The sequence below is a fragment of the Indicator indicator genome, chromosome 21, assembly GCF_027791375.1.
Source record: "Indicator indicator isolate 239-I01 chromosome 21, UM_Iind_1.1, whole genome shotgun sequence".
NCBI classification, from domain to species: Eukaryota; Metazoa; Chordata; class Aves; order Piciformes; family Indicatoridae; genus Indicator; species Indicator indicator.
Window position 1 is genome coordinate 1,194,647 of NC_072030.1, and position 21,742 is coordinate 1,216,388.

General features: G+C 56.7%; 1 protein-coding gene across 1 annotated transcript in view; it reads left to right on the plus strand.

Annotated features, from left to right (window-relative positions):
* PHRF1 (PHD and ring finger domains 1) overlaps nucleotides 1–21,742 on the plus strand; it is a 36,518-nt gene that overhangs the window by 3,978 nt on the left and 10,798 nt on the right. The window contains exons 3-13 of the mRNA XM_054390718.1: nucleotides 1,949–2,178; nucleotides 6,343–6,426; nucleotides 7,453–7,574; nucleotides 9,353–9,450; nucleotides 10,865–11,037; nucleotides 14,124–14,253; nucleotides 15,038–15,169; nucleotides 16,260–16,273; nucleotides 16,993–17,168; nucleotides 18,847–18,966; nucleotides 20,079–20,233. Coding sequence (XP_054246693.1) covers nucleotides 1,949–2,178; nucleotides 6,343–6,426; nucleotides 7,453–7,574; nucleotides 9,353–9,450; nucleotides 10,865–11,037; nucleotides 14,124–14,253; nucleotides 15,038–15,169; nucleotides 16,260–16,273; nucleotides 16,993–17,168; nucleotides 18,847–18,966; nucleotides 20,079–20,233 — 1,434 coding nt within the window. The remainder of the gene's footprint in view (nucleotides 1–1,948; nucleotides 2,179–6,342; nucleotides 6,427–7,452; nucleotides 7,575–9,352; nucleotides 9,451–10,864; nucleotides 11,038–14,123; nucleotides 14,254–15,037; nucleotides 15,170–16,259; nucleotides 16,274–16,992; nucleotides 17,169–18,846; nucleotides 18,967–20,078; nucleotides 20,234–21,742) is intronic.

Genomic DNA, 21,742 nt, shown 5'->3' on the forward strand with positions numbered 1-21,742 from the left:
GAGGCTCTGCAGAGGGACTTGGAGAGATTGGATCCATACCAGGAGGAGCTTCAACAAGGCCAAGTGCCAGGTCCTGCACTTGGGGAACAGGAACCCCAAGCAGAGCTGCAGGCTTGGGGCAGTGTGGCTGGAAAGCTGCTGGCAGAAAGGGACCTGGGGATGCTGATGGCCAAGCAGCTGAGGAGGAGCCAGCAGTGCCCAGGTGGCCAAGAGAGCCAAAGGCATCCTGGCTGGGATCAGCAATGCTGTGTCCAGCAGGAGCAGGGAGGGGATTGTCCCCTGGGACTCAGCTCTGGGGAGTGCTGGGTTCAGTTCTGGGCACTCAGTCCAAGAGAGATGTGGAGGTGCTGGAGCCAGGGCAGAGGAGGGCAAGGAAGCTGGGAAGGGCCTGGAGAATAAATCTTGTGAGGAGCAACTGAAGGAGCTGGGGATGGTTAGTGTGAAACAGAGGAGGCTGAGGGGAGACCTCATGGCTGTCTACAGCTCCCTGAAAGGAGGTTGTGGAGAGGTTGGTGCTGGTCTCTGCTCACAGGTAATTAGTGACAGAACAAGAGGGAACAGCCTCAGGCTGGCTCTGGGCAGGTTTAGACTGGACAGTAGGAAACTTTTTCCCATCAAGAGTGGTCAGGCACTGGAATGTGCTGCCCAGGGAGGTGGTGGAGTCCCCAACCTTGGATGTGCTTAAAGGTGGTTTGGATGTGGTGCTTGGGGCTATGGTTTAGGGATGAGCCTTGTAGAGTAGGGTTCCGGGCTGGACTTGGTGATCCTGAGGGTCTGATCCAACCTGAGTGTTTCTGTGAGCCTGTGCAAAGTCCCTCCCGAGCTCTCCTGGAGCCCTTCAGGTACTGGAAGGTGCTCTAAGGTCTCCCTGGAGCCTTGCCTTCTCCAGGCTGAACAGCTCCAACTCTCCCAGCCTGGCCCCATAGGGCAGGTTCTCCATCCTGCTCATTTTTGTGACTTCCTCTCCAGTAGGTCCATGTCCTTCATGTGTTGAGGGCTCCAGAGCTGAGCACAGCACTGTGGGTGAGGTCTCACCAGGGCAAAGTGTCTTAAATAAACCCCCAAAACCTCACTAATTAGCCAGATGATAACTTTGTAATAACTTCACTTTTTAACTGCAGTGTTGGGTGGTGGCCTGCCCTATCCTGCTCCCTTGTTGTTTTGATAATCTGTTGTTTTTCTGCTGTCTGTCCTTTTAATCCTGGCAAGACCAGTCACATTATCAGGCTTTATTTTTTTGCCAGTGTAATCCATTGCTCTTTAGTGAAGGGATTTAGGAAGAAAGAAAACAGCAGAGAAGTTACTGCCTCAAAGCAGAGAGGCCATGCTTGGCCCTTGCAGCCCCATTTAATGAGCTTACCTGGAATGTTCTGGGAACTGCTGCCCCATTCTGCCACCCCTTCCCTGCCACACACTTCTCTGCCCTCCCTGCTGAAGCCCAGCAGCACAACAGAGTTATTTTATTGTTCACAGAGTCACAGAATGGGTTGGGTTGGAAGGGAGCTCAAAGCTCATCCAGTTCCAAGCCCCTGCCATGGGCAGGGACACCTCCCACCAGCCCAGCTTGCTCATCCAGCCTGGGCTTAACACCTCCAGGCAGGAGACATCCACAACCTGTGCAGTCTCTCCCCACCCTCACTCTCAACAATTTCGTCCCGATCTCCACTCTCAATCTCCCCTCTCCCAGCTCAGAGCCATTGTCCCTCTTCCTAGCACTGCCAGCCCTTGTCCAAAGTCCCTCCCCAGCTCCCCTGGAGCCCTTCAGGCACTGGAGGCTGCTCTGAGGTCTCCCTGGAGCCTTCTCTTCTCCAGGCTGAACAGCCCCAACTCTCCCAGCCTGGCCCCCACACATTTCTTGCAGCTTGGGTTCCAGTGGCAAACAATGCACCACAGAGCAAGGGAGAAACACTCTCTGATTTCTCTGTCTTTCTCTTTCTCACTTTTTAAGATTGTGAAGATGATGAGGAAGAGGAGGAGGAGGAAGAAACTGAGGCCTCTGGGGGGGACTTGAGCGCTCCTCTGAAATTAGAGGCACGTGCAAACAGAGCAAGCATCTCCTCTGATGAGGATGGGGAAAACTGCCCCATTTGCCTCAACACCTTCAGGGATCAGGCAGTGGGGACTCCTGAGAGCTGCTCCCATTACTTCTGCTTGGACTGCATCGTGGAGTGGTCTAAGGTGAGCTCTTTGGTCCCTGATGTCATTTTGTCTTCTGCTGTGCTCTGCTCTCTCCCCTCTGCTCCTGCTGCTCTGCCAGCGTGAGAGCGGAGCGCCGGCGGGAGCGCGGAGCGCCGGCCCGAGAGCGGAGCGCCGGCCCGAGAGCGGAGCGCCGGCCCGAGAGCGGAGCGCGGAGCGCCGGCCCGAGAGCGGAGCGCCGGCCCGAGAGCGGAGCGCGGAGCGCCGGCCCGAGAGCGGAGCGCCGGCGGGAGCGCGGAGCGCCGGCGGGAGCGCGGAGCGCCGGCCCGAGAGCGGAGCGCGGAGCGCCGGCCCGAGAGCGGAGCGCCGGCCCGAGAGCGGAGCGCCGGCGGGAGCGGAGCGCCGGCGGGGAGCGCGGAGCGCCGGCCCGAGAGCGGAGCGCCGGCGGGAGCGCGGAGCGCCGGCCCGAGAGCGGAGCGCCGGCCGAGAGCGGAGCGCCGGCCCGAGAGCGGAGCGCCGGCGGGAGCGCGGAGCGCCGGCCCGAGAGCGGAGCGCGGGAGAGCGGAGCGCCGGCGGAGAGCGGAGCGCCGGCCGAGAGCGAGCGCCGGCGGGAGCGCGGAGCGCCGGCGGGAGCGCGGAGCGCGGCCGAGAGCGGAGCGCCGGCGGGAGCGCGGAGCGCCGGCCCGAGAGCGGAGCGCCGGCCGGGAGCGGGAGCGCCGGCCGAGAGCGGAGCGCCGGCGGGAGAGCGGAGCGCCGGCCCGAGAGCGGAGCGCCGGCCCGAGAGCGGAGCGCCGGCGGGAGCGCGGAGCGCCGGCCCGAGAGCGGAGCACCGGCGGGAGCGCGGAGCGCCGGCCCGAGAGCGGAGCGCCGGCGTGAGCGCGGAGCGCCGGCCCGAGAGCGGAGCGCCGGCGGGAGCGGAGCGCCGGCCCGAGAGCGGAGCGCCGGCCGGAGAGCGGAGCGCCGGCCCGAGAGCGGAGCGCCGGCGTGAGCGCGGAGCGCCGGCCCGAGAGCGGAGCGCCGGCCCGAGAGCGGAGCGCCAGGCGGAGCGCGGAGCGCCAGCGGGAGCGCGGAGCACCGGCCCGAGAGCGGAGCGCCGGCGGGAGCGCGGAGCGCCGGCGGGAGCGCGGAGCGCCGGCCCGAGAGCGGAGCACTGGCGTGAGCGCGGAGCGCCGGCCCGAGAGCGGAGCGCCGGCCCGAGAGCGGAGCGCCGGTGGGAGCAGAGCGCCGGCCCGAGAGCGGAGCGCCAGCGTGAGCGCGGAGCGCCGGCCCGAGAGCGGAGCGCCGGCCTGAGAGCGGAGCACCGGCCTGAGAGCGGAGCGCCAGCGGGAGCGCGGAGCACCGGCCCGAGAGCGGAGCGCCGGTGGGAGCAGAGCACCGGCCCGAGAGCGGAGCGCCGGTGTAAGCAGAGCGCCGGCCCGAGAGCGGAGCGCCGGCCCGAGAGCGGAGCGCCGGCCCGAGAGCGGAGCACCAGCCTGAGAGCGGAGCGCCAGCGGGAGAGCGGAGCGCCGGCCCGAGAGCGGAGCGCCGGCGTGAGCGCGGAGCGCCGGCCCGAGAGCGGAGCGCCGGCCCGAGAGCGGAGCACTGGCGTGAGCGCGGAGTGCCGGCCCGAGAGCGGAGTGCCGGCCCGAGAGCGGAGTGCCGGCGTGAGCGCGGAGCGCCGGCCTGAGCGCGGAGCACCGGCGTGAGCGTGGAGCACCGGCCTGAGCGCAGAGCACTGGCCTCTCTTTACTTTCTTAAGCTTTCTTTGCACCGACCTGGCTCACTGCTTTGGCAAGTGTGAGTCTGTCTGCCTTGCCCCCTTCCTGGGGCGCCTGCCTTGCCCCCTTCCTGGGGTGTCCTCTGAGAGCTCTAATGTCACACCAAGTGTGTTTCTAGGCATCTAAAAGCCACCACTATTGCTGGCTTTCTGTCTGTGTGTTGGTTTCTCTCTATGTCTATCTTTCTGAGCTCTGGGAGTGACTGCTGGCCTGGGCTCTGTTGCAAAATGAAATATTTAAACCCAGAAAAGTTTGCTGATGACACCAAACTGGGGGGAGTGGCTGAGAGACTGGAAGATTGTGCTGCCATTCAGTGAGACTTAGGCTGAGAGCAGGGAGAAATGGAATGAAGTCCAACAAGGGCAAGGGGAGAGTCTTGCACATGGGAAAGAGCAACCCCATGGAGCAGGAGAGGTTGGGACTGAGCTGCTGGAGAGCAGTGAAGGGGAAAAGGCCCTGGGGGTGCTGGGGGATGGGAGGTTGCCCAGGAGCCAGCAATGTGCTCTGGTGGCCAAGAAGGCCAAGGGCAGCCTGGGGTGCAGTAGAAGGGCTGTGGGGAGTAGGTCCAGAGAGGTTCTCCTGCCTCTCTGCTCTGCCCTGGTGAGGCCACATCTGGAATATTGTGTCCAGTTCTGGGCCCCTCAGTTCCAGAAGGACCTCAGTGAACTGCTTGAGAGAGTCCAGCCCAGAGCCACAAAAATGATTCAGGGAGTGGAAGATCTTCCTTATGAGGAGAGCCTGAGGGAGCTGAGGGCACTTGAGCTTGGAGAGGAGGAGCCTGAGAGGTGACCTCATTGCTGGTGATGAAGATGTGCAGGGGGAGTGCCCAGAGGCTGGAGCCAGGCTCTGCTGGGTGATGCCCAATGCCAGCACAAAGGACAGTGGTGGGAGCTGAGGCATAGGAAGTTCCATGGAAACAGGAGGAAAAATTCTGTCCCAGTGAGGGTGACAGAACCTGGAACAGGCTGCCCAGGGTGGGTTGTGGAGTCTCCTTCTCTGGAGACATTCAAAACCCACCTGCATGTGTTCCTGTGTGCCCTGCTCTGGGTGACCCTGCTCTGGCAGGGGGTTGGTCTGGATGAGCTTTAGAAGTCCCTTCCAGCCCCTAACATTCTGTGATTCTGTGAAAAGGATACTGCCAGTTTACTCTGAATTCAGTTTTTAGCCAGAGGTCTTTGTCACCTACCTGAATAGTTTCACAGATTGCTTTGGGCTGGAAGGGACCCTTGAAGGTCATCCTGTCCAGTCCCCCTGCAGGCAGCAGGGACACCTCCCATAGTCATTACCCAGGGTGAGGATTGCAACAGAGCTTACTGTGCATGCAGCAGCACCAGTGGGAATTCAGTGTTAAAAGATAGCAGCACATCACTACCTGGATAGATTTGTAAGCCACTCTCAGTTGCTCTTTGGTCCAGCAAAAAGAAAATGGCCTTAAACAGAGCATCCCTGATGAGGCCCCAGCCCTGGAGATAGCCAAGGTCAGCTTGACAAGGCTCTGAGCAAGCTGACTGTGGTAGTTTGAGGCCTTTAACGAAGAAAACAAACCAAGAGACTGATCTAGTGGAGGATGTCCCTGCTGTGACTGCAGGGGGGTTGGACTGGATGACCCTTGGCGGTCATCCCAACCCAACCCATTCTGAGCACTCTCTCAAGGGAGTGTTTGGAAGGACTTTGCTGTTGCTTTGACAGTTGAAGAATGATGAAAGACTTGGGTACAATCTTCTGAAAGATGGATGGTTCCTGATTCATGCTCTTGTTGGCAAAGCAGAAAAATCAGATTGAAGGGCTTGAGCTGCCAGTGGCTGCTCAAAGGAGGGCTGCATTAGTGCTTCTTGCCTGAATAATGGAGGATTTCCTTCTTAAAACTTGAATCAAGAGAGGTGCTCCTGGATGGGAGATGTTTGTCTTCCTTAAATATGTTTGGGGTTTCTTAGATTTCTTTGCTTTTTCTTAAAATTCTTGGCTTTTTCTTAAAATTCTTGGCTTTTTCTTAAAATTCTTGGCTTTTTCTTAAAATTCTTGGCTTTTTCTTAAAATTCTTGGCTTTTTCTTAAAATTCTTGGCTTTTTCTTAAAATTCTTGGCTTTTTCTTAAAATTCTTGGCTTTTTCTTAAAATTCTTGGCTTTTTCTTAAAATTCTTGGCTTTTTCTTAAAATTCTTGGCTTTTTCTTAAAATTCTTGGCTTTTTCTTAAAATTCTTGGCTTTTTCTTAAAATTCTTGGCTTTTTCTTAAAATTCTTGGCTTTTTCTTAAAATTCTTGGCTTTTTCTTAAAATTCTTGGCTTTTTCTTAAAATTCTTGGCTTTTTCTTAAAATTCTTGGCTTTTTCTTAAAATTCTTGGCTTTTTCTTAAAATTCTTGGCTTTTTCTTAAAATTCTTGGCTTTTTCTTGCATATATTTGTTGGGTTTTTTTTTTTTCCTTAACTGTGTTTGTTTTTTCTTCCTAGAATGCCAACTCCTGCCCAGTGGATCGAATCCTCTTTAAGAACATTAACATTCGGGCACATTTTGGGGGCAAAATCTTAAAAAAGGTAAGCTTAAAACTGTAGCAAACTGAATCCCAGGATGGTAGGGGTTGGAAGGGACCTTTGGAGATCATCCAGTCCAACCCCCCTGCCAAAGCAGGGTCACCCAGGGCAGGGCACACAGGAACACAGCCCGATGGGGCTTGAAAGTCTCCAGAGAAGGAGATTCCACAACCTCTCACAGAATTGTCAGGGTTGGAAGGAACCCCAAGGATCATCCAGTTCCAACCCCCCTGCCATGGGCAGGGACACCTCACACCACAGCAGGTTGCTCATAGCCACATCCAGCCTGGCTGCAAAAACCTCCAGGGAAGGAGCTTCTACCATCTTCCTGAGCAATCTGTTCCAGTGTCTCACCACTCTCATGGTGAAGAACTTCTTCCTCTAGCTTGGATCCATTTCCCCCAGTCCTATCACTCCCTGACACCCTAAAAAGTCCCTCCCCAGCTTTCTTTCAGCCCCCTTCAGACACTGGAAGGCCACAATAAGGTCTCCTCAGAGTCTTCTCTTCTCCAAACTGAACCACCCCAACTCTCGCAGCCTGCTCCAGGCTCCAGCACCCTCACACTAAAGAAGTTTCTCCTCATGTTGAGGTGGAACTTCCTGGCTTCTAGTTTGTGCTTACTGTTTCTTGTCCTGTGGCTGGGCACCACTGGGCAGAGCCTGGCAGCTTCGTCCTGACACCCACCCCTCAGACACTTATGGATGTTACTAAGACCCCCTCAGTCTTCTCTCAAGACTAGACAAGGCCAGTTCCCAGAGAACAGCTGTCCAAAGGGTTACACCTGCCCCATGTGCTGACCTCCCCCTTGGCCTTGTTGAACTGCATGAGGCTGGCTTGGTCCCACCTCACCTTCCTGTCCAGGTCCTCCTGGATGGACCTCTTCCCCCCACCCTGTCAGCCAGGCCACCCAGCTTGGTGTCCCTTGGGCTTCATTCTGCTTTGGCTGTTGCTGCAGGTGCTCTTCATGTGATGGAGGATTTAACCAAGTGCCATCTTCTCCCTAACATCTGTATCCCTCTTCTCTTCAGATCCCTGTGGAGAACACGAAAACTCAGGGTGATGATGGAGAGGAAGATCCAACCTTCTGTGAGGTGTGTGGCAGGAGTGACCGGGAGGACCGCCTGCTGCTGTGTGATGGCTGTGACGCAGGGTAAGGAGGAGGGAGATGAATGGAGCACCTCCAGAGCTGCCTGGGCTTTGGTCTTCAGGCTCTGTCTGGGCTGTAGACTGACCCTTGCTGCTCTCCTCTCACTCACAGAATCATAGAATGGTCCAGGCTGGAAGGGACCTCCAAAGGTCAGCTAGTCTGACCTCCCCACAGTCAGCAGGGACATCCTCAACTAGATGAGGTTGCCTAGGGCCTTGTGGAGCCCTACATCATGTGACCAGGCCTGTGTCCATGGCCCCAGAGTGCAGACATCCTCAGGATGTGATGGGTCCTTTTCTGCTTGTGGAGCAGCACAGCAGATGTGTGGTGGAGAGTCCTGCACGCAGCAAGGCTGAAGACCACCAGAACAGATGACCTTCAAGGGCTGAAGATGCTTTATGTGTGGGAGGCCACAAAGATGATTAGAAGGCTGAAGCCCCTCTCATGTGAAATCAGGCTGGGAGAGTTGGGGCTGTTCAGCCTGCAGAAGAGAAGGCTTCAGGGAGACCTCAGAGCTGCATTTCAGTATCTGCAGAGGACCTGCAGGCAGGCTGGGGAGGGACTGTTCAGAAGGGGCTGTGGGGATAGGCCCAGGGGCAATGGTTTGGAACTGGAGCAGGGCAGAGTTAGGTTGGAGCTCAGGAGGAAGTTGTGCACAGTGAGGCTGGGGAGACACTGGAACAGGCTGCCCAGGGAGGGGGTTGAGGCTCCATCCCTGGAGCCATTGCAGCTCAGGCTGGATGTGTCCCTGGGCAGCCTGCTCTGGCTGGAGGTGTCCCTGCTGCCTGCAGGGGGGTGCACAAGATGCCCTTGGAGGCTCCCTTCCCACCCAATGCATTCTGTAATTTTTATGAGGTTCTTTCCCTCTCCACATGACTGTAGATAGCTGGTGCAGGAGGTTGTCCAGTGTCCAAAGTTTTAGGGCTGCTTATCAAATAGGTCAGAATGTGACTTGAACTCCCAGAGGTAATTGGAGAAGCATGGAATGAAGTTCTTGCTGCAATGCTTTTTGTTATGACTTTGGCTGAACCTAACAATGATAGTTGTCAGAACACTGCTTTAGGGAGATGATCTCATTCCTGGGAGCTGGCAGCTGGAGAACAGAACTCTTCTTTCCCAGAGAAGGAAAATTCTTTGCTCTTCCAATGATTTCTTGCAAACATCATTTTTTCAGCTTCTCCTCAAGTCTCTGACAGTGTCAGATCTCCTCTGCCACGCTGTGCTTTCATGCAAGGAGAAGAGGACATTCCAGTTTGTATTGACAGTGGGTTGCAGGAGAAACACAATGCTGAGGGGTTGGCAGTTGAGCTGTATTGGAGTTTCTCACAGAGGGGCTGGGAACAGGCTTGTAAGACACAATCTGAAGCTGGAGGGCAGATTCTGGAGGGCATGCTGTCTGCATGGGCTTTTGGTGTTTATAGCTTCATGGGATCACAGAATGGGTTGGGTCAGAAGGGACCTCAAAGCTCATCCAGTTCCAACCCCTGCCATGGGCAGGGACACCTCCCACCAGCCCAGGGTGCTCAAGGCCTCATCCAGCCTGGCCTTGAACACCTCCAGGCATGGGGGAGCCACAACCTTCCAGGGCAAGCTGAGCTTTTTTGGACCATCTAGAATTGCAGACCCTTATGTTAGTCTCCTGATGGTTTGTCTGGAGATGGGCAGCAGCAGAAGCTCAGACCATAGTTTCAAGCTTAAGATGCAGGTGGGTGGAGGTGAAAGCCTCTTCCATCAGTGGGGAACACATTGGCTGATTGTTGTTTTCCTCTTCTTTCCTTCAGCTACCACATGGAATGCCTTAACCCACCTCTGAGTGAAGTCCCTGTAGATGAGTGGTTCTGTCCAGCCTGTGCCCCCATGGGTGGCAGTGCTGCTGCAGGTAAGGGCTCTGTGGGGTGCTCTGCAGTCCCCTGCTGCTGTGGGTGCTGTGAAGCACGTGCTGTTTTGAAGGGGTGCTTAAGCCCTGGCTTTATCTGCTTCAGATAATAGGTGTGGTGTCCATTCTCTCCTGAACCTCAGCAGCTGACCTCAACTCTAGACTGATAAGAGGACCTTGTTTATTGAGATGTTCACCTGCACTTACAGCCTGTGGGGCTGCTTCCTGTAAACATTCTTCAACCCTCCTGAGGCAACCTTTGCTCTTCCTGCTCCTCAGTGCAGCTGTGTTGTCTCACAGTGTCCTAAGCTCGAGCTGCCAAGGAAGCAGCAGTTTCTGTTGCTTGGTGTTCTGAAGTAGTGGTGTGTGTCCAGCTATCAATCCAGCACCACCATGGTCATTAAGGAGAGGCTTCTGCACTTGGTTAGTGCTCAGTAGAGAAGCCCTGAGCCATTGGTACAGTGCTTGAAGTACAATAGACTCCTAGAGTCAGAGAGTTGTTTTGGTTGGAAGAGAACTCTTAAGGTCATTGACTCCTACCTTCAACCCAACCCCACCATGTCCCCAAGTGCCATGGCCACACCTTTCTGGAACATCTCCAGGCATGAGACTCCACCACCTCTGTGGGCAGCCTGTGTCCAATCCTTGGCCACTCTTGCAGCAAAGAAATTTTTCCTCCTTTCCAACCTAACCCTCCCCTGGCACAATTTCAGGCCAGTTGCTTTCCTTCTATCACCTGAGTCTAGGGAGCAGAGCCCAACCCCCACCTGGCTCCAGCCTCCTCTCAGGAGCTATAGAGAGCAATGAGGTCTCCCTCAGCCTCCTCTGCTCCACACTAAACACCCCCAAGTCCCTCAGCAGCTGCTTCCCAGCCCTGTTCTCCAGACCCTTCCCCAGCTTGGTTGCCCTTCTCTGGACCTGGTCCAGCTCCTCAATGTCCTTCTGGGAGTGAGGAGCCCAAAACTGAACGCAGCACTCAAGGTGTGGCCTCACAGTGCTGAGTCCAGTGGGACAATCCCTGCCCTGCTCCTGCTGCCCACGCCATTGCTGCTCCAGGCCAGGCTGCTGGAGGCCTTCTTGCCCAGCTGGGCAGACCCTGGCTCATGTTCAGCTGCTGCTAGCCAGCACCCCCAGGTCATTCTCTGCTGGGCAGTTTCCAGCCACACTGCCCCCAGTCTGGGGGTTGTTGTGATTGAGGTGCAGGACCCAGCCCTTGGCCTTGTTGAGCCTCAGCCATGGGTGCAGCCTGGCCTCTGCAGAGCCTTCCTGCCCTCCAGCAGCTCCCCACAGCCACCCAGCACAGTGCCAGCTGCAGACTCATGGATTTAAGAACGGGCGTGATGATGGCTTCACTGGTTCTGTCCAGTGCTCCTGACTGTATGCAGACAGCTGAGCTCTGGCTGTCTTTCCTTTGCAGATGCAGACCAGGTGAGCGAGGAGGAGGTCGCTGCCCTCGTGGCTGAGGTTGTTCCCACCAGCAGCAGGCTGCGGCCGCAGGCGCGCACGCGGGCGATAGCCAGGACGCGGCAGAGCGAGAGAGTCCGGGCCAGGGTCAACAGGAACCGCATCAGCACCGCCCAGCAGATCCAGGTACCCAGCGGGGCATGGGCACTGCTGCCTAGGCTCCCTGACCTCGGCTGCAGCACTGTGCTGCAGCTCTGCTGCAGCTCTCTGCCCTCTGCTGCGGCTCTCTGCCCTCTGCTGCAACCCTCTGCTGCGGCTCTCTGCCCTCTGCTGCAGCCCTCTGCCCTCTGCTGCAGCCCTCTGCTGTGGCGCTCTGTCCTCTGCTGTGGCTCCCTGCTGTGGCTCTCTGCCCTCTGCTGCAGCGCTCTGCTGCGGCTCTCTGCCCTCTGCTGCGGCTCTCTGCGCTCTGCTGCGGCTCTCTGCCCTCTGCTGCAACCCTCTGCTGCAGCGCTCTGCTGCGGCTCTCTGCCCTCTGCTGCAGCCCTCTGCTGCAGCCCTCTGCCCTCTGCTGCGGCGCTCTGCCCTCTGCTGCGGCGCTCTGTCCTCTGCTGTGGCTCCCTGCTGCGGCTCTCTGCCCTCTGCTGCAGTGCTCTGCTGCAGCGCTCGGCTCTCTGCTGCGGCGCTCTGCCCTCTGCTGCAGCTCCCTGCTGCAGCTCTCTGCCCTCTGCTGCAGCTCCGTGCTGCAACTCTGCTGTGGCGCCCTGCTGTGGCTCCCTGCCCTTGGCTGCAGTGCTGTGGCTCTCCGCTCCCTGCTGCAGCCATGCTGAGGCTCTCTGCTCCCTGCTGCAACACTCTGCTGCAGCTCTTTGCTGCGACTGCTGCAGCACTCTGCTCCCTGCCACAGCTCTCTGCTCCTTGCTGCAGCTCTGCTGTGGCTGTCTGCCCTTAGCTGCAGCTCCCTGATGCAGCTCTGCTGTGGCTCTCTGCCCTCGGCTGCAGCTCCCTGCTGGAAAAGGTGAAACAAGTTCCCAGTCAGCAGCCCCAGGGATCTGCTTGAGAGAGTCCAGCAGATGATCTGTACCACCACAGGCAGCCACTGCTCTCCTGCACCACAAAGTCCAAACTCACCTCCTGCCAGGACTCAGCCTCCTCTGGCTGCTGGTTCTTGAAGGTTTGGGGACAGCAACTGTCACAGCTGCTCCCTAAGTGCAGCACCACCCAGCCCCACACAGCAGGAGGGGAAGGAGAAAGGAACCCTTGGTGCAGGAGCTCTAGAGAATCACCAGGCTCTGGTGTGCCCAGCCAAGGCTCTGGCCACTGCTATCTCAGCTGCCTCAGCACTCCCTAAAAGGGTCCTGGGTGCTGATCCCTGCAGCCCCTGAGCTCTCTGTGAGCTCTGTGCCTCATGACAAGGTACAACTGTTCACATGCTCTGGGCCAGATGCTGCTGGGTTAGGCACAAAAAACTCCCCAGAGCTCAGCACTGCTGCACAGCAGCTTGGCTGTGAGAGGTGAGGACAGACCCTCACAGGCAATGCTGGTACTGAGGACTCTGCCACAGAGCTACCTGGGCTGACACCTGGGCTCTGGGCATCAGAGTCACCCAGTTCTGGGCTTCCCCATTCAGGAGGGACAGGGATCTGCTGGAGAGAGTCCAAGGAAGGGCTCCAAGGATGCTGAAGGGACTGGAGACTGCCTGAGGAGGAGAGGTTGAGAGCCCTGGGGGTGGTTAGTGTGGAGAGAAGGCTGAGAGGGATCTGATCAATGTCTATCAATAGCTGAGGGCTGGGGGTCAGGAAGGAAGGGACAGGGACAGGCTCTGCTCAGCTGCACCCTGGGATAGGACAAGAGGCAATGGATGGAAACTGCAGCACAGGAGGTTCCACCTCAACATGAGGAGGAACTTCTGCACTGGGAGGGTGGCAGAGCCCTGGAGCAGGCTGCCCAGAGAGGTTGTGGAGTCTCCTTCTCTGGAACCTTTCAAGCCCTGTCTGGATGTGTTCCTGTGTGACCTGTGCTGGGTTCTCTGGCCCTGCTCTGGCAGGGGGTTGGACTGGAAGATCTCCAGAGGTCGCTTCCGACCCCTACCATTCTCTGATGCTGTGAAGCTCAGCTGTCTATGTTGACTGTCCATAGCACAAGGGTTAGTGACTGTGGAATCCTTTTAAAATGATGTGCAAAACATAGAATCACAGAAGGGTTTGGGTTGAAAGGGACCTTAAAGATCCCAGTTCCTAACCTTAAAGCTCATTCAGTTCCAACCCCCCTGCCATGAACAGGGACACCTCCAGCCCAGGCTGCTCAAGGCCTCATCCAGCCTGGCTTTGAACACTTCCAGGCTTGGAGCCTTTGCAACTTCTGGGCAAGCTGTTCTACTGCCTCACCACCCTCAAGGAGAAGAATTTCCTCCTAATGTTCAATCTAAATCCAGCTTCTTCCAGCTCAAAGCCATCACCTCTTGTCCTGTCACTCCCAGCCTTTGTACAAAGTCCCTCCCCAGCTTTCCTGTAGCTCCCTTCAGGGCTCTAAGGTCTCCCTGGAGCCTTCTCTTCTCCAGGCTGCCCAAGCCCAACTCTCTCAGCCTGGCCTCACAGCAGAGGGCTTCTCCCAGCATTGCTGTGGCCTCCTCTGGCCCTGCTCCACCAGCTCCCTGTCTGTGCTGTGCTGAGAAATCCAGAGCTGCCCCAGCACTGCAGGGGGGGGTCTCAGCAGAGCACAGCAGAGGGGCAGAATCCCTCCCAACCCAAATCACTCTGTGAATCTGTGCCATGGAGGCAGACCCACACCTGACATTCCAGCATGTTCCCTGAGGCATGGCTTTGTAGTACTCCTGGCCATATTCCCAGGTAAATCTGACCTAGAGAGTGAGGAGTTTGAGCAAGGAGTCCTGCCCTGTGTTGGCCTTTTGGGCTTTGCCTGTTGTGCTTTTGTGTGTGACGAGCCCGAGGTCATTTATGTGGCTTGGGGAAATGTCTTAAATGAATTTTTTTTGCTGAGGAGTTTTGGCTTGCTGTGATGTAAGGAGGCAGAGTTTTGCTAGCCAGGAGTTGTGATACCAGGGGAGGGTGAGGAGTAGGGTCCTGTTCTCCTTCAATTGGCAGTCAGGAGGTGAGGAAGGTGCCACCACTGCTGGGCTGGCAGCTGGGTGACACCAGTACTGCTCATTCAGGCTCCAGGCTATTTCTCCCCCTGTGCTGCTGTAACTGATGCTGTAATTGATGTGTTGCTTAGCCTTAGCTCCCTGTAACCATGTCCCTTCTGCTCCTCCCCAGCATGTGCCAAGGTACCTGATGTCCTCCCTGCTGGATGAAACCATTGAGGCTGTTGTGGCAGGCCTCAACACAGCTGTCTACCAGAGGCCTCTCACACCAAGGGCTCCTGCTAGGCAGAAGAGGAAAACAGGTAAGAGCTCTGGACAGCTCCTGTGGGTCCCATCTGAAGGCACAACAGCTGTGGGAAGGGAAGGTAGAGTCATTCCAGGCTCTAGATCAGCTGTGTGGTGGCTTCTGTGCTGCTCCAGCAGTGCACCACAGACATTTGCTTCTTTCTTTCTGCCCAGAAGCATCTTGGGCCACAAAGGTGTTCAAGAGGGCTGCAGAACCTCTCCTGTGAGGCCAGGCTGGGAGAGTTGGGGCTGTTCAGCCTGGAGAAGAGAAAGATCCAGGGAGACCTCAGACCTGAAGGGCTCCAGGAGAGCTGGGGAAGGACTTTGGCCAAGGGCTGGGAGTGCCAGGATGAGGGACAATGGCTTGGAGCTGGGAGAGGGGAGATAGGGTGTGGAGATGAGGAAGAAATTGTTGAGAGTGAGGGTGGGGAGAGACTGGCACAGGTTGCCCAGGGAGGCTGTGGCTGCCTCCTGCCTGGAGGTGTTCAGGACCAGGCTGGATGAGGCCCTGAGCAAGCTGGGCTGGTGGGAGGTGTCCCTGCCCATGGCAGGGGGTTGGGGCTGGATGAGCTTTGAGGTCCATTCCAGCCCAAACCATTCTGTGAATCTAAGGAATCTTGCAGGTTGCTTTGAAGCAAATCCCAAAGCTTTCACTCTCCCTGCTCTGCTCTTGTATTGTTGCAGCCAACTGTGGGTCCCTTGGAGCCGCTTGGTGTGCTGCTGGAGAAGGAAAAGTGGGGGAGAGGGTCAACTGCAGTGCCAGCACTTAGCCAGCTGCTTGGTTGTCTTTTGTCCCATCAGGTAGGAGGAAGAAAGGAGGGAAGAAAAGAACTCAGACCAAATCTGCTGGGAAGAAGAGTTCAGGGACACAGGTGAAGAGACGAAAGCGTGTGGTGAAGAAGAGAAGGGGGAAGAAGACGAGAGTGAGATCACGTGTGAGTTTCTGCCAGGGTCTCCATCCTGCAGCCACCTTGCAGCCATCTCTAAAAGCTCCATGACTGGGACTCAGTAGAGAAAATGCTGCCCTGTGATGAGAGCAGGTGGCTGCCTTTTGCAGGAGTGCATGCAGGGTGAGTGCAGTGTCCTCCAGAAAGGTGGATGTGGAAATGAGCTGAAACTCTGGGTCCAGAGGAGGACACAAAGGTGATCAGAGGGCTGGGGAACCTCCCCTGTGGGGCACAGGCTGGGAGAGTTGAGGCTGTTCTGCCTGCAGAAGAGAAGGCTCCAGGGAGACCTTAGGGCAGCCTTCCAGTACCTGAAGGGCTCCAGGAGAGCTGGGGAGGGACTTTGGCCAAGGGCTGGAAATGCCAGGATGAGGGACAATGGCTTGGAGCTGGGAGAGAGGAGATTGAGAGTGGAGAGGAGGAAGAAATTGTTGAGAGTGAGGGTGGGGAGACACTGGCACAGGTTGCCCAGGGAGGCTGTGGCTGCCTCCTGCCTGGAGGTGTTGCAGGCCAGGCTGAATGAGGCCCTGAGCAAGCTGAGCTGGTGGGAGGTGTCCCTGCCCATGGCAGGGAGGTTGGAGCTGGATGAGCTTTTAAGCTCCCTTCCAAGCCAAACCATTCTGTGAATCTCTGAACTGGGAGGCAGGGCTGCTGGGTTTGCTGTCAGGGCCTGTCAGCTGAACTGCAGGGATCACCCCAGCAAACATGAACTGCAGCACCTGCTTCACACATGGCTGTTCAGGTGCACTGCCTCCCTGGTCCTGCTGTCAGAGTAGTCAGAATGGCCATCACCTGTTCTTTTTAAGAGGCTGTGGCAGTTTGTGTCTCTGTGGCTGCAAAAATCAGCTCTAAGGCCTCTTAAAATCTCATTGAAGTCCACCTTGACTCCTGGGTTCAGATTTGAGGCCCTCACTACAGGAAAGACATTGAGGAGCTGGAGCAGGTCCAGAGAAGGGCAACCAAGCTGAGAAGAGTCTGGAGAAGAGGGCTGGGGAGGAGCAGCTGAGGGAGCTGGGGGTGTTCAGTGTGGAGCAGAGGAGGCTGAGGGAGACCTCATTGCTCTCTACAGCTCCTGAGAGGAGGCTGCAGTGAGGTGGGGGTTGGGCTCTGCTCCCTAGTCTCAGGTGATAGAAGGAGAGGAACTGGCCTGAAATTGTGCCAGGGGAGGGTTAGGTTGGAGAGGAGGAGAAATGTCTTTGCTGCAAGAGTGGTCAGGGCTTGGCAGAGGCTGCCCAGGGAGGTGGTGGAGTCCCCATGCCTGGAGGTGTTCAGGAGACTCCTGGTGATGGCACTTGGGGCCAGGGTTTGATGGCCATGGTGGGGTTGGGTTGAAGATTAGACTTGATGAGATCTTGTAGAGGTCTCTTCCAACCTTAAAGATTCTCTGATTGTGGTACCAACAGCAGTGTCCTGCTGACTGTGCTTAGCCCAGGTGCAGGGTTGGGGCTTTCCCCCCTGGGCTGCAGCTGCAGTGCTGAGGTGATGCAGTATCACAGTGTCACAGTACCTTAGAGGTTGGAAGGGACCTGCAGAGATCATCCAGCCCAAGCCCCCTGCCAGAGCAGCACCACCCAGGAGTGCATCCAGATGGGTTTTGAAAGTCTCCAGAGAAGGAGACTCCACAACCTCTCTGGGCAGCCTGCTCCAGGGCTCTGTCACCCTGACTTTCTCCTGTTGGGGTGCAATCTTCTGTGTTCAAGCTTGTACCTGTTGCTCCTTGTCTTGCTGCTGGGCACCCCCCAGAGGGTCCTGGCCCCCTCCCCTTGCCCCTGCCCCCCTCCATGGCAGTGTCTCTGTGTGCAGGTGCAGGAGGTGACGACTCGCTCCCGCATCGCCAGGGCCCTGGGGCTGGCCAGGCCTGCACGTGGGGGCTCCCTCCCCTCCATCTCCAGACCCACTGAGCCCTCCCTTGGCCTGATGAGAGCAGACATTGGTGCAGCTTCCCTCTCCGTGTTTGGAGATCCCTATGAGCTGGATCCTTACGAAAGGTCAGGTACCTGTGGTGACCTCACAGCTGGGGCCACGAAGATGAGCAGAGGGCTGGGGAACCTCTCCTCTGGGGCCAGGCTGGGAGAGTTGGGGCTGCTCAGCCTGCAGAAGAGAAGGCTCCAGGGAGACCTTAGGGCAGCCTTCCAGTACCTGAAGGGCTCCAGGAGAGCTGGGGAGGGACTTTGGCCAAGGGCTGGGAGTGCCAGGATGAGGGACAATGGCTTGGAGCTGGGAGAGAGGAGGTTGAGAGTGGAGAGGAGGAAGAAATTGTTGAGAGTGAGGGTGGGGAGAGACTGGCACAGGTTGCCCAGGGAGGCTGTGGCTGCCTCCTGCCTGGAGGTGTTGAAGGCCAGGCTGGATGAGGCCCTGAGCAAGCTGGGCTGGTGGGAGGTGTCCCTGCCCATGGCAGGGGGTTGGGGCTGGATGAGCTTTAAGGTCCCTTCCAACACAACTCATAGTAACCTCTCCTGGTGCACTGCATCCAGCTGTGCAGCACTCAGCACAATGATATTGACCTGTTGGAGCAGGGCCAGAGGAGGCCACAGCAATGCTGGCAGGGCTGGAAGCCCTCTGCTGGGAGGCCAGGCTGAGAGAGTTGGGCTTGGGCAGCCTGCAGAGGAGAAGGCTCCAGGAGACCTTCTGGTGGCCTTGCAGTGCTTCAAGGGCTGAGCAGAAAGCTGGGGACAGACTTCTGAGCAGGGCCTGTGGGGACAGGCCAAGGGGGGATGGTTTGAAGTGCAAGAGGGAGCTGGAGAGTGGAGAGAAGGGAGAAATGTTTGCCCCTGAGGGTGGGGAGAGCCTGGCCCAGGCTGCCCAGAGAGGTGGGAGCTGCCCCATGGCTGGCAGCAGTGCAGGGCAGGTTGGTTGGGGCTGTGAGCAGCCTGCTCTGGTTGGGGATGTCCCTGCTGGGGCTTGGAGTGGATGAGCTTGAAGGGTCCCTTCCAGCCTATAGCAGTCTATGTTTCTCTGATAACACCTGGGCCTGTTCTTTTTTTCTTTCTTGCTCAAGTTGCTCAGCTGTTAGTGCACCAACCTCCCTCAGCTGCTCACATAACCTTGAAGATCATCTCTGGAGTTATTCAAAGGCTGCAGGCTGAAGGAGTTGGATCCTAAGCAACCATTTTCCAGATAAAGCAAAGTGATGCCCTTGGTGTGCAATGAGAAGTGGCCTTGCACATAATTGAGTGGGGTTGTGGCATCTTCCATGTTTATTGTTTTCCCATCTTCACTTTTCCAGCCACTTGGAATTCTTCAGAGCCCCAGAACAGCTTAGGGATCGTCTACTCCAACCCCCTCCCAGGGCAGGGACACCTCCCACCAGCCCAGCTTGCTCAGGGCCTCATCCAGCCTGGCCTTCAACACCTCCAGGCAGGAGGCATCCCCAGCCTCCCTGGGCAACCTGTGCCAGTCTCTCCCCACCCTCATGCTGAAGAATTTCTTCCTGTTCTCCAGTCTCAATCTGCCTTCTTCCAGCTCCAAGCTGTTCCCCTGCCACCTTCTGTACACCTCCACAACCTCTCTGCTATGGATTGCATTGCTTTGAAGCTTTGGATGTAGGGGGAGGGGGCAAGTGAAGTGACTGTTGGTGAAATGAAAGTACCAATTTCCTACTGGAAACCCCAAAATCTCTCTCTGTTGACTGCTTTATGCTCTTCTCTTTCTGTCTTTCCCCCACAGTACTGAAGAGGTTCCAGCAAGTGCAGACTCTCCAGTGAGTGCCAAAAGGAGAGTTCTCTCCCAGTCAGCACTCAGGTCCCACAGACCTGTGGCCAGACCTGTCTCTGTGGGACTCCCCAGGTAAAAATCCATCAAGTGATTTTTATCTTACTCTTCTTGATTGTCTAATGACCATAACAAAAGAGCAGGCTGGGTTGTTGTCCTGCTTTTTCTCTTTCTTACCCTGGATATTTTGGCAGTGCGTCTGCAGCTGCCTGCAGCAGTGTAGATAAACCACAGCCACTTGTGTGCCCAGCCCAGCCCCAGTCATGCTCTAGGCTGATCCCCAGCACTGTGGGCAGCAGGGAGGGGATTCTGCCCCTCTGCTGTGCTCTGCTGAGACCCCCCCCTGCAGTGCTGGGGCAGCTCTGGAGCCCTCAGCACAGACAAGGAGCTGCTGGAGCAGGGACACCTCCCTGGGCAGCCTCTGCCAATCCCTGACCACGCTTGCAGCAAAGAAATTTTTCTTCCTCTCCAACCTAACCCTCCCCTGGCACAATTTCAGGCCAGTTCCTCTCCTTCTCTCACCTGAGACTAGGGAGCAGAGCCCAACCCTCCCCCCACTGCAGCCTCCTCTCAGGAGCTGTAGAGAGCAATGAGGTCTCCCTCAGCCTCCTCTGCTCCAGACTGAACACCCCCAGCTCCCTCAGCTGCTCCTCCCCAGCCCTCTTCTCCAGACCCTTCCCCAGCTTTGTTGCCCTTCTCTGGCCCTGCTCCAGCCTCTCAATGTCCTTCTTGGAGTGAGGAGCCCAAAACTGAACCCAGCACTCGAGGTGTGGCCTCAGCAGTGTCCAGCAGAGAGGCACAATCATTGCCCTGCTCCTGATGCCCACACTACTCCTGACAGAGGCCAGGAGTGACCTCTTACTGCTCTCTGTGCTTGCATCATGAACCACCACAGCCTCAGGGCCAAGCTGCAAGCCCAAGAACTGATGCTCACCTCTTCTAAGAAGGCTGAACCCCTTTAGGGCCCTGTCCTGATCTGTTTCAGAGAACCCTTTCAGTGAAGAAGTTTCCTCTCCTCTATCAGGGAGAGGTAGGGGCTGACTGACTCTAGGGAAGCCAGCACTACAAGTGACCTTCCTTGGCTGACCTCTGTTCCTGCCCTTGGTCTTGGCTTCTTTTGGCTGTAATGTGTGTGTAGAACAAGTGCTGTGAGAGTAAAGGCAATGTCACCCCTCTGAAACATGCAGGAGCAGTGTCCCAGCCTTGAGCCCTGAGCAAGAAGCAGAAGCTGCCCCTGTGCCTGATCTGTTGGGGAGCATCCTGTCAGGACAGAGCCTCCTCATGATGAGCAGCTCAGATGTGGTCATCAACAGAGATGGTTCACTGACAGCCAAGAAGGCAGGTAAGGGTTTGGCACTTCCCAGTGCACTTAAGCCTCTTTGGTTTCAAGGAGTCTTGCTTCGTGGGGTGATCCCTGAAGTCAGCTGGCAGGACCTGAGAGCAAACCCAGCAGCCCTGCCTCCCAGTTCAGAGATTCACAGAATGGGTTAAGTCGGAAGGGAGCTTAAAGCTCATCCAGTGCCAACCAACCTGCCATGGGCAGGGACACCTCCCACCAGCCCAGCTTGCTCAGGGCCTCATCCAGCCTGGCCTTCAACACCTCCAGGCAGGAGGCAGCCACAGCCTCCCTGGGCAACCTGTGCCAGTCTCTCCCCACCCTCACTCTCAACAATTTCTTCCTCTTCTCCACTCTCAATCTTAGAATCATGGAATCACAGAATGGTCTGGGTTGGAAAGGAGCTCCAAAGCTCATCCAGTCCAATCCCCTGCACTCAGCAGGGACATCCTCCACCAGATCAGGTTGCCCAGAGCCCTCTCCAGCCTCACCTTGAACATCTCCAGGCATGGGGCCTCAACCACCTCCCTGGGCAACCTGTTGCAGTGTTCCAGCAGCCTCCTGGTGCAGAACTTGTTCCTCACATCCAATCTCAATCTGCTCTGCTCTGGTTTGAAGCCATTGCCCCTGGTCCTGTCCCTGCAGGCCTTTAGGAACAGTCCCTCTGCAGCCTCCTTGTAGCCCCTTCAGGTACTGGCTGGCTGCTATTAGGTCTCCCTAGAGCCTCTTCTTTTCATCCTGGTCTGTCCTAGCCATGCCCTACATGCTGTGCAGCTCCAAACACATGTGAGCATCTCCAGCTGGGTCTGGGAGCTCTAGAACACATGTGAGCACCTCCAATTGGGCCTGGGAGCTCTAGGATACATGTGAGCATCTCCAGCTGGGTCTGGGAGCCCTAGAACACATGTGAGTCTTCAGTTGGGCCTGGGTGCTCTAGAACACATGCTAATATCTTCATCTAGGTCTTCCCTTGGCATGGTTTTCTTTGTAAAGAATCTCATCAGTTGGGGAAGAGAAGCCTGCTGGGAGACTTTGTAGTGACCTTCCAGTACTTAAAAGGGGCTTCAAAAAGCTGAGGAGGAACTGTTGATAAGGGCTTGTAGTGATAGGATTTGGAGAAGTGGATTGAAGCTTGAGGAGGGGAGACTGAGACTGGAGATGAGGAAGAAATTCTTGGCAGTGAGGGTGGGGAGACACTGGAAGAAGTTGCCTAGGGAGGCTGTGGCTGCCTCCTGCCTGGAGGTGTTGAAGGCCAGGCTGGATGAGGCCCTGAGCAAGCTGTGCTGGTGGGAGGTGTCCCTGCCCATGGCAGGGGGTTGGGGCTGGATGAGCTTTGAGCTCCCTTCCAAGCCAAATTCTTCTCTGAATCTCTGAACTTGAAACGCAGAGATTTATTCTTTAAATAAGTCCTAATACCAGCCTCCCTTACAGCCATTTTTATCAGTCAGCAATTAGAGGCTAATAAAGATGGCTCTGGAGAGAGCTCCAGAACAGAATAATTTTGCTTCCTAAACA